This window comes from Haplochromis burtoni, unplaced genomic scaffold, assembly GCF_018398535.1.
Source record: "Haplochromis burtoni strain Fernald_Lab_line unplaced genomic scaffold, NCSU_Asbu1 Contig_247, whole genome shotgun sequence".
Taxonomy (NCBI): domain Eukaryota; kingdom Metazoa; phylum Chordata; class Actinopteri; order Cichliformes; family Cichlidae; genus Haplochromis; species Haplochromis burtoni.
Window position 1 is genome coordinate 393,116 of NW_024582608.1, and position 12,680 is coordinate 405,795.

Genomic DNA, 12,680 nt, shown 5'->3' on the forward strand with positions numbered 1-12,680 from the left:
GGCAGCAATAATGAAAGAGATTATGAGGTACTGCATGTGTGTATACATGTGAGAGAGAGGCTCAAAGAGGAGATGAGGGGAAGAGATCAGAGCTTGCAAAGGCAGAGCCTCTTTAGCTGAAATAGGGTTGCTGCTGCAACAGCTGGGTCTCAGTATGCTTCAGTTCATTTAATAAGAAATAGTAATGTCAATAAATAGACTGGTTAGTTTCCACACAGAGGCAACAGCAAACAATGGGATCTGTCAGTTTTTTCAGCATCTTTTGACTCTTTTGACTTAGTTTTTAGGTCCAGAAGATGTTTCATGTCACTTGGTCTGATAGTTACCTATGCTTATGCTCATACTGAGGCTGTTTCTGAGGCTGCTGGCTGACTCTAAGTTCTGGATAGTTTTAGCCACTTAAACTTTGTTGGCTTCTTTCAAATGTTTGTGTTCAGCTGAATGAAAGCAATTTAAGTATCTGATTAAGTTTGTTCTTACAATCTCGTTTGTGGTGTTCATCTTAACTCAGAGGGAAGAGCTTTCACGCTAAAAACATAGCATGTGGTTACAAGTGTGTGTGTTTGTGTCTACTTAACGGCAGTACTGTGTGGATGTTGTGCATGCATGAAAGCGATCAGCTAGCAACTGGTTATACATGAGGCTAACCAGCGGGTCAGGGCCAAGAATGCTTAAAAATCTGCCAATATCAATTCCTGTCTGGTTGATCATTGCATCTCTAGTTTAGTTTGAAGCTTTTTAAAATACTTTTTGGACAAGAACAAAGGTCTATCCCACAGGAAACAATACAACATAATAACAATGTAAGACCAATTTAATATTTGTCAAGGCCTTTTAATAAGAAATTGTTTATATTAAAGCAATTAGACTTTGTATTAATGGTTACTTTGTATTATTAGTCTTAGAGCACTGTATTGTTAACTTTAAAGTTATCTATATGAATGACAGAAATCATCTGTATATTAATGGTACTTACAGCTTTACCAGGCATATCCATGAAAGCATCAGATGGAGCCGAGGTACATACCTGTATGAATTTTTCCATACATGCATTGCAGGATGTAATGTACGTGCAGATTTCTTGTTGTAATGTCAGCACTGATTATATTTAAGTATAGCCACACTTTTGAAAATTTAGTTGTTTCCACCATTTTCACTAAGCACAGTCCTCCAGCATGCTGCACAGCAAGTGAGAGATGCTCCTTCCCCTTGCACAGATTGTCTGAAAGAAAGGTGTTCCTCCCGGATTAGAAGGAGCAAAAATGTTTCATGTCATAAAATGTTAATCTTATTGCAAGTTAAAAAGTGACTTGGTCAAACAAAATGTACCAATATTGTAGTTTGGATCTTTCTCCAAAACAATTAGAATCCCCCCAGCACTCTAGTGCACTGTAGCTATCATGAGGACACAATGGGCAACTGAAGTGGCTGATGAAAAAAAATGTGGTGGTGACCAACTGACTACAGCCCAAAAATCACTCAAATATACCCTTTTAACTGAGTCCATGAACCTCTGCTGCCATCCTGGCCAATTGGCATAGCAGCAAACACATGCTGGCCTGAATACAAACCCTCCTGTTCATCCTTTAATAAACCGCGCATTGTCAAAGCCACTGTCCAGCACCTCGTTGCCATTGTGGTGAGCAGCAAACTCAAAATGCAGCTAGCTGGTACCCTGGTGGGGTTCTGGCTCAAGCTTAGCTAATAAATCATCACATTCTATATCAGTCTGGCTGCCATTAGGCAATCTGATCAAAAGCTCCACGCCTATCTGATGATGCAAGTATATGCAATTTAGACTTTTGCCTTGAAATGAGGAGATGTGATTAGGTGTGACAGACTGAGTTTTGTAGTAAGCTTAATAGAAAAGTGAACAGTGTCCTTGTGAAGCTTCAACATTCGGATGCTGTAAGATGATGGAAATGGAAAAGAGAACATCAACTACAGTTGCTTAAGATGAATGTACTGCACTACCAGTCTCACTCAGTCAGAGTTCGTCACATTGCTATCTCTCAGTACATTAAAAAAGCAGTGCAGATAGCAAATGAAGACAACTTTAATAAAAGAATCCATAATTGCATGCACTGCAGCAGCAATCAGTGCTATAACATATTATTAAAGTTCTACCATATAAGTGCTTGTTTTCATGCACTGCTTGTAATTTTCAGCAACTTTGGCACAGCTGTGGCTCCACGCTGTAGTGGTTAACACACAAAAAGTCCCCCAGTTGAGACTGAGATGAGACACAAACCCAGCTTCAAGGGGTCACAAGCTAGTGTAAGCCTAGTGCCGATCCCAAATCTCTGTCAAATCAAACATGTGGTTCTGCCTCATGTGGGGACCCTTTCAAAATAAAGGAGCATCTGAAGAACCTTTGAACTTAATGCCTCATTTGAATGTCAAGTAACTATTTACTAAACTTGCATGTAGCTCAGGTTTAACTTACTGAGTTGAGTAGGTGACCCATAGTGTTAAAGCAGAGGCCTGGTTTGAATCTGGCCTGCATGCTTTCCCTTGTGGACTTTCCTGTCTTCTCTCCACTATCCTAACACAATAAAGGCTAAAACCCCAATAAATGCACTTTAAAAACTTAACTCAGGGGAGTCCTAAAAGGCATTTTTAAAAAAGCCAAACGATTAATCCTTTAACGACTTTAATGGGCAGTCTGTTTCCTGACTGCAGCATATTGACTCGTTAAGAGCACAGACTGGTTGACAACATGTAAGTTTTTCCATTATGAGGATTCCAAGAAACACTGAAATGCACCCGAGGATGCACAGATAATTGTTGTTGACGTCAAAGAGGATGGGATGAGGTAAACAAGCACAGAATACACACACACACACACACACGGACAAACAAATACACACACATCCCCCACCGCATTCTTGCCATTTATCTTTCCACTTGTTTGGAAGGATTTGTCAAGTCTCTGAAGATGTCATATAATTGAGACTCAGTCTAATGTAAATAATTCAGACTTCACACAAAGATTTATGTTAAACAGTAAGCAATGCAGAATTAGGTTTACAAGATATAGGAGAACCAGAAAATGAGAAATATTAATGGCCCATAAAGCCTATAGACTAGTAAATCCCATTATTTAGTTTTTTAATTAAAATACAAAAAGTATGGCATAAAAATTTTAATTAAGTAAGTTTTTGCTTTAAATCGTTTTTTGGACATATTTCAAAAATATTTTTGCTTGCTTGTTTTTATGACAGGTGACTTAATAAACGCCTTAAGCACTATGTACATACTATATATGTGCTTTTGAACTAGTCATATGGATACACACATATTCCAACAAGCCTAGGTGTGTAGAGAGTTTTTGTTGTTTAACTGCAAAAATACCCTTAACTGCTTTATGTGATACTGAACTAAAAACAAAATAAATGAGTAAAAGGTAGAAGTAAAAGGTATCAGGTAGTTGGGTACAGTTCCCGCTTCAGTTTAATGTCTAAAGGATGTGATGTAGTAGTGCAAGATCTGACCATCTAGAATGTAAAATTGGTATATCTGACAAATAAAATTTAAAGCACTCATACTTGAATAAGCTGTGTCATCTTCATTTTATTGTACAAATCTGTTTTATGGCTCCATGTTTAAAAACCTGTTCAACGCCTGTACCTCTGTACTGTAATAGCATATGCAATACCAAACTTACAAAGTCTATTTTAAGGTAATATTATTTTCCATTAAACATATTTCCACTTTGTGTTTCATGCTCAGAGGTTGCTCTATTGTCCCTTGATGACACTGAACTAATTTCCCTCCTTACAGGATGAGCTGAAAGACTGTTGCTAAGATTGAATGTTCCCATGGGACCGTTCATGTTTCCATATAGCGGCAAACTATACCGTGCAAGGACTCATTATTGAAAATTACATAGATATGTCTGCTGATGTTGCCATTGTTGTCTCGTTATTACAGTACCCAGAATATAACTGGGACATAACTGCATAAAAGACATTTACCCTGATCTCAAACCACACCAAAACCTACATACACTATGCAAAAGCCTCGAGCCACCTCCCATTATTTAGTTATCAATATAATGTTATTATTCAGCTTCTAAGGAATCAGACTTTCTTGTAATTTCTTGTAATTCTTGATCAATAGTTCTCTAGTTATGAAGGTCTTTCAAAGCGAGGGAATGTATTTTTGTTGCTTGTTAAGCCACTTAACACTGACCTATGAATCATTCAAGCATAAAAAAAGGTCCAAACTCAATGGATGAACCAGTGTTGTGTTTACACATAGCGGACATCTTAGCAAATAATTCATTTTAAATGGTATCTTCATTTCTAGTAGTCTGATGTAAAAAAAAACCCATATAATTTCTTCTCATTTCTTTAGTTGAGTTTGAAAAATGCCCAAGATAACATCGTTTTACAGGGATCACATTGTATTTTTGTAACAAAGTGATCCCCGAGGAGCTAGCATCATAAACAGTGTGTGCGGTTTGTCCTCAAAAAATGTAAGAAAACAAGTGGAAGGCAAATTGCCAGGCCTATTTATGGTAGATCTTAAGAAAAAAGCAGTAAAATATCACAGCAGAGATCTGACACGGGACCTGAGAGATGCATTGGCTCTTTATCCATCTACTGTTCATCAAAGGTTCATCAGAAACGCTGTCAGTGGAAGGGCGGCTGTCAAGAAGCCATTCTTGAGGAAGGGAAAGAGGAAGTAAAGACTGAGGTATGCCAAATTACACAGGAACTGGACTGAAGATCATATGGAGTCATGAATCCCAATTAGAAAATTTTCGTTCACTAGTGATTATTATTAGTGTAATAATAACAGAGGAGGTCAGGAGAGAAGTCTAACAGCGAGTGGAACAGTGTTGGCTCTGTCTTTCAGCATGTAGTGTGGGAGATCTTTTCAAAACGGATGAAATTATGAATACATAAAAGTACTGTCAGATTTTCATCCACCATGCATTACAATCTGGAAAGCATCTGACTGGCTGCAGATTCAAAAAACAAACATAAATATGTTAGGTTTATATTGTTGGATTGTCATTTATGCTTAGAAATATATACTCATATATGCTTAGATTATTATGATAGAGGTCTGATCCTTAGCAGCCTGCAAAGACTCTGTGTGCCTCCCAGAGCACTCTGGCATACAGACATATATTAAGGTCATGAGAGAGGTCGTACCTTCTCTTACTGATTTATGGTATAGGAGGACACCTACTCTGTATCTATTTAAGTATAAGAGCCCTTTGTTTAGGTGGACCACTGGACTCCTAGCACCAGCTTTGGGGAGTCTTCACAGGGTCACATCTTGACCACACACACACACACATCTATACATACACACAGACAAGGTACTCTTTGTTTACAGCAGTGTTACGAGGGAACAGACGAGAGTGACTGGGGTTCAAGCGGAAGGAACGGCGCTCGTCACAGTTCTCTCCCTCGTGCACGAGATCAAACAAAGAGCTCTGCTTGGTGTCCAGTGCTTTTTGCTGTTGTAGTAGAATTGTCTCGTTCCAGCAACATTATAACAACATACAATATATTTGCTCATACGAGCTGCAACACAAACTCAAACTAGACACAATCCGAGAAATTTTAATGTTCTACCAACTAATAACTTAAATAATATATGTAATAGTAAAGGGGTTTGTGTATGTATGTGTGTGTGTGTGCACGGGTATTAACATCTTCCTGGGGACCAAAAATTGGTAGTTTACTATACTTGTGGGGACAAACAGCCCTCGTGGGGACCCCACGAGTTTGAAGGCATTTTTGAGACTCAAAATGTGGTTTTAGTGTCAGGGTTACAATTAGGTTATGGTTAGGTTTAGGGTAAGGATCAGGGTTAGGCATTCATTTTTGATGGTTAGGGTTAGGGTAAGCGGCCAGGGAAAGCATTATGTCAATGAGATGTCCCCACAACGATATAAATACACACGTGTGTGTAGAAGCATCAGTACCGTATGCTGATATCCAGCCATCATATGGAAGAAGCTAATGCCATGCGTATTTTACCTCTGGCATGATCAAACTTGTAAATGACATAATTAACATGTGATCGTGTTGCATGTGATTAATGTCATTATCATCACTGCTCCCCTAATTATCATCAAAATCATTAAAGACCAACGGAAAGAGAATCTGTATGTCTCGTATTTATACCCATATAGACAGGTGCATACACACACAAACGTCCACTGAAAAGCATTCGCTCGGCGAACCCAAGTCAGCACGTCCACGTCTGAGTGAGGAAATTATATATTCAATTTCCATACAGATGAGCCGAGAGTTACTTTCAGCTCCTCTTCCTATTTGAAGCTAATGAATGCAGATTGAAAAGATGTTGATTCCATCTAAACAAACGCCCCCAACACCTGCGCATCAACTGGCAAGTCTGTCCTCTCCAGGACTGAAATAGAAAACATAATTTAAATATTCATACCCTCAATGGGCTGAATGAATAAGCAAATTATTAATCCGTCCCACTTATTTCTCCTCCTCTCTTTCCTGTGGAGGTTTAAGAGCGTGGACAAGAGCAAGTAGCCTGCTTAACGTTAAATGGTGTAATTTGTTATCTGGGGGTGTTGATAAATTAGTGTTCTCTGTTACAGTGATGTTTCCTATTAGTCATGATCTGAGAAGGTCTTTTTCCTATGTTTGTGTCTTTGCTCAGACATCAGAGTGGAGGAGTCATTTTAAAGACCAATATATGCAGAAAGCATTTTATCAACTGTTTTTGCTGTCAGTCAGTAGTGTCTGGATTTCATCAAGTGTGCCCATCGACACGCAATCTAAAACCTGTCGTGCCCTCTAAAATCAATGAATGAAAAATGGTAAAAGATGATTTATTCTGCTGAGCCATCATCAAAACCGTTTTTATACGGGAAATTTTTCCATCAATCTGGTGTAGACAGTGGGTCTGGCTGCCTTCCTTAAGGTCCGCTTTGGAAGACAGCTTGTTCTCAGGACAGAAACACTAAACAGAGGCCTGAGTCAGTGGGAATTAACTCAGGTAATGTGGATTCCCAATAAGTGGTGTTCTAAATACAGACATTACATTGCTTCAGTGAACATCATTATTGATAGCTAATTTTCATGGACTGCTAATTCATAAAATGTACAAAAACTATCCTGTAAAGCATAAACCGGGTAAATGAAGAGAGTTCTTTGTATGATACAGGGTTGCTGTATTGTTGTCTGTTACTATGTCACGAGTAAGGCAGTTTTTTTTTTAAACATTTTGCACACTCAATGTACTTAATGTATTTTGGCAGCAAACGTTAGCCAATAATGGAACATCTCATGCACTTTGAGTTATTCAGCAACTTAAAATAATAACATTTGGCAGTAGGCACACTTTTATTGGCTCTCTGAGTTGTGGTTTTGCCATAACAGCAGATATTTCTGCCTGAAAAGCACTTGACTTGCATTTTGAAAATTAAGTAAGGCATCAACACAGCAACATAGATGGAACTGGCGCATTTGATAATGGCCGTAGTCTCTGGCAGAGGGTAAACTGTTGTGTCAGGGATGACCTTAATGTCAAGACATCTTGACCTTGCCCTGTGGTGGAGCAGTATTAGAAAACTATGTGGATGAAAACAGCCAAGGAGAAAAGAGGAGTACGCAATGCCCAAGCTCTGGTGAAAAATGAGGCAGGAAGCATAAGGAGGACGCGTGCTGAAGACTATTTCCGTCCTGTTATTTTTAAAGAGACAGAGGGCAACAAACCCTTAACTGTATCATTAAAGGTAATTAAAAAAAACTATATATTGAGTTATAAAAATGTCCGTTTATAGAAACACCTCTTACCTGTGTATGATGCGCTTGGTGCGGAGATATCCCAGAGCCAGAGCCAATTCACAGATGTAGAGTTTGACAGTGCTCTCTGAGAAGTGCACATTCTGCTGGAGGTGGTAGCGCAGGTCTCCGCCCAGAAGCAGATCCACCACCATAAACATGTCCTCCTCATCTTGGAAGGAATACCTATAAAGAAAGATAAGTCACAAAGAAGAGTGACATGGTAACAAAGAGTCAGGGAAATGGCAAAGAAAACTGGAGAAAGAAATAAAAACTGAGGAGACATGTAAGAGGAGGAGGGAAAAGAACTAGGGAATCAAGGGGTGATAAACCCATCAGCAAAAAAATAAGATAACAAGCGCAAATTGAACTCATGCCAGGTTTGTGCACCTCAGGCAAATCAACCTTTTTAAGATAGTGTGTAACACCTTAGTATAAAAAGTTTGAAAAGAACAAAGAGTTCAGCAAAACCTTTCGGGGTTTTAACAACATGATCTCTATAAAAAACAACCTCGGAAGCCTTGCATACTCTCAGAGGACAGGTGCTCCTCTAAGTCCAGGCCTAAAGAAAAACACTCATCACAGTCTTTCACATTGCAGAAAATGCTGTCTACGTGACGCCTGTGGCAAAGTTCATTAACCTTCTGTCAGGGTTGGGGGTTTTTGTTCTCTCCCTTCCTCTCTCTTGCCTTTTCCCCTTTTCACTGCTCTCAGGTGATGTTTGGGATGGTTCCCTGATCAGTTCCCTAATCTTACTGTAAACTGAATGCTTTGGTCTAGGTCGTTATGACACTTTTAAGGCTCAGAGAAATGAGAAAATCCCACAGAAGTGGCTACACAGGAGGCATGTGAGACAGCTAAAACAACACTCTTGGTTGAGCACTTTTGTACAGCTTAAAGAAGAATTCCAGGTGTTTCCCCCATCCATGTGGCTCCATGGGTACAGGTATGTTTAGGAAAATGTTATGTTGCACAAATGTTACATGAATGGGGTTTATTGGATTGACTGAAAAGCCATAACAATGGGAAAATCCAGGCTGAAATGCAAAATTCTCCTCTAAGATGACAGTTTACAGAAAATAGACATTGGACAATGTCTACTTTTACAACCTTATTTGTTTGGGTCATAATTATTAATCATAATAACCTGTCAGTCAGTCTTAATAACTATCATTCCATCCATCCATCCATCTTCTTCCGTTTATAAAGACCAAAGTGCTGCACAAAGCCTTCAAATTACATATAAATACACCTGAGATATACTTAAGTACATCATCACTCGATTTAAAAATATAATGTGAGCCACTATCATCCTTACACTTGTATGGCAAGGATAAAAAATGTGCCTTCTTAGTTGTCTCCACATGACATTGTATCATGAATAGCTTGCTAACTATTCTTGTTTCCTCTTAAATTTTCCGTGGGCTCAATTTTGCATAGTTTTTACAGTTTTTACAGTACACGGTAGTTAATATTTGCCTATATATAGTCCTGTATTGGTGTTAATCTGTGAAGAATGCGCTGAGTGTGACTGCGGTCATCAGTCTGCTCATCCCTGAAGCTCCAGCATGCACAGCCAGCCTGTCTCAGCGAGAAGTCCGCTGCGTTGCACTTTGAGTAGCTGTTGCACAAATAATTGATTTTACATGCTGAGCTTCTCACCGGGGATGCACTTTTTGTTCACTCCATTTAAACAATGACTTAATTAGTTTCTCACCCACGACTAATTTATGCAAAAATTGTATAAAAAAATCGCAGCTGCCTGCTTTTTTTTCCAAAGCTCGCCTAGGGTTTTGTTCTGCATACAGTTGGCAACACAGTGTCCTACATTTCCACGTTCATATCTTGCATAAAATATCAGATCTGCTGCTACACTCGATTGAAATGTGGATTTAATCGGATGCAAACAGCCTACAGCTGAAATTGTTGCATCTTTGAAAAGAGTATTTCTGTTATTGCCGGCAGAAAAGGATCATCTTGGCTAAAAGTCAAAGTGTAATGACCAAGGATGTCTTTTTTTGGCTGTATTGGTGAACACCCTGAAGGTGAAGCTTTTCTAAACTGGATGGATGGAGATTGATTAAGCTGACTCCAAACTGTCTACTACGGCTCAGATAATGCTGAGACCACTCAACATCTGATTGCCGCAGCCTCCGAGTTTGGAAATACTATCTGTGGCATGGACATCCTGGAGATGCATATATTTATATGCAACAATAAATATTTATCCTAAAGATAATCCTATTTCTGACTCTCATTAGGATATCCTATTTACCCAAAAGTCAACTACATTGAATCAGGCAAAATATGTTATTTTTGCACCAACGAGGTGATTCCAAAAGAGATCTATGCCAAAAACCTGTCATATCTCAGTATGGTGTGCAACATATCCTTAAAAATGTGTCAAGCCAAAACAAATCTACAGCAGATGAACAGAATCTGGAAGTCATGTCCTTATGAATAAGAAAATAAAAGCCTCATCAGAAAGTCTCAGTGTGTGTAGATGTAGGAAAGGCTGACACACATCATATTACAGAAGAATTTTAGTGAAAATCAGTGCAACAGTTCTTATGGAGTGAAAAACCCATATTTGAAATTGGCAAGAGGTACAACAGCAAGTGTTTAAAGCCATCTGTAAAACACAGTGGATGCTCTGTCATAGTTTTAAGACTGATGGAACTACGAAGGCAGAAACGCATCAGATTTTAATCCAACAATAATGTCATCTGGAAAGTATCTCTTTGTTAACAGCTTCATGTTTCAGCATAACAACGATGCCAAACAAACTGCCAATGTAGTAAAAGCATAGCTGGATGGAAAAACACACAATGGAACGCAATCAGTCATGGATTGGTCTCCCTAGAGCCTGGACTTCAATAATGTGGGGGGTCATCTTGGCACAGAATAGAACAAAAGGCACCCAAACGTCAAAGAAGTACTTTGAAAGTCCTTCAAAAACTCTAAAGAACGATGTCTTAAAGAAATTACAGAGAAGCTTGTCTAACAGAGTTCAGGTTGCGATGAAGAATAAAACTGGTCATAATGAATAATGACGCATTGTACAAAACATAGCTGTGCTGGGACAATCAGAATAAAAATGTATTCAGAAAAGAGGACCTTTAACAGGAGTCTACCAAGATTTTATTCTGGAAAAGAAAAGTTTCAGCAGATATAACTAGAGTGACAGAGTGGTTTGGCATGTATGCTTGTGTGTGTGCATAAAGATGAAAGAAAGGAAGAGTGAGTTGGAAAACGATATGACGCTTAAGTCTGGCACAGAAGGAAGAGACACACATCAAACCCGCATCATATTAACACCACACTCTCTGCATTGCTTGACTTTGATGCAGGATTTGTAGTTTTTTCGGATGACACAACTCCAACTGTGTTCAGGGAGAGTAAAAATGTTCTAGCTAATTATATTGCTCTAGTTCTGTTTACAAAGATATGTGAAGAACTAATGAACCACACATTTGGATACGCCAGTCTAGGTGCTATCCTGTTACTGCGTACCTCAATTACAGAAGAATTATAGAAAAATAAACTGTAAGGAGTTAAATAGCAGGAACAAGTATGCAAATTTTTTAATGCGAAGCTGAAAATGTGTGAAATACTGATGACTGAAAATCTTGCCAAAGACTCCAAACCAAGATAGGAAGAATAGGCCTTTTTTTGTTTAAAGTGTGCGCCAGATAACTTTTAGTGATTGTCGGATGGACTCTATTTTTACTCCATCTACTAATCGTTTGATTGACTGTCTTTGCTTCTCATTTGCTCTCTTGCGGTCTCCTGTTTCTCTCATCCCTTCTCTCTTATTCTACCTTAGTGTTTTTCTCTTTCTGTCACGCACACATGAAGTGTAAATACCTCTAACTGAGCCAATTTAAGGAGGTAAAGAATACAACAGGACTCTGTCACAAGTATTTAGGAGACACAAACGGGACATTAATTGCTCATTTTTCTTGGCCACAAAACAAGAAAAGGAGTTACTTGTTTAATATGTATACAAAGAGATGATTTCTTCTAATGTGCTGAGTTCAGCGACTTTTTTTAAGACAGGGGAATTGATCTTTACATCTGAATTAAATGTGCTTCTTGCTAATTTATTCATTACTACTAACTATTTAATAATTATTTATTTTATGTCATGTATACTAGAGATATCATGAGCCAATCTTATGGATTTCTGTTTGTGTCGATTTAGGTATATTTTAATAGGCTAAAATACAAATATGAGAAAAAAGGGTCACAAATATTGGACATTCCTATTCTTTGCATTTAATTCATTATACATCCAAATAGTTCATTAATTACCAATTACATGCCAGATACCATATGCATTTAGGCATGCAGATATGGTCAAGATCACCTGCAAAAGTTCAAAGCAAACATCCGAATGGGGAAGAAAGGTGACTTAAGCAACTTTGAATGTGGCATGGCTGCTGGTGCCAGATGGGCCAGTCTGAGTATTTCAGAAATTGCTGATCTACTGGAATTTTCATGAAAAACCATCTGTGGCTTTTACAGAGAATGGTCCAAAAAAGAGAAAATATCCAATGAGCATAGATCTCTGGATGAGATTGCAGTGAGGTGATAGGAAGGCAACAATAACTCAAATAACTACTCGTCAAAGGAAAACTGGACAACTGAAAATTAGATTGTTGCATATTCTGGTCATTCTTAGTTTCTGCTTCAACATTTGAACAGCAGTGTCAGAATTTGGCATAAAAACAAAATGAGAGCATTGATCCATGCTGCCTTGTATCTTGTATTCAGGATGTTGGCATTGGGGTTATGGTGTGGGGGATACTACTACCAACTGAGCATCATTTAAACACCACAGCCTACCTGAATATTGTTGGTGAACATGTGCCTCCATTTATGACCACAGTG

The 12,680-nt window shown here is 38.5% G+C and overlaps 1 protein-coding gene across 1 annotated transcript in view; it reads right to left on the minus strand.

Moving 5' to 3' along the window:
• The window catches only part of stk32a (serine/threonine kinase 32A), a 66,034-nt gene that overhangs the window by 37,088 nt on the left and 16,266 nt on the right, over window positions 1–12,680 (minus strand). The window contains exon 5 of the mRNA XM_005942248.3: window positions 7,800–7,973. Coding sequence (XP_005942310.1) covers window positions 7,800–7,973 — 174 coding nt within the window. The remainder of the gene's footprint in view (window positions 1–7,799; window positions 7,974–12,680) is intronic.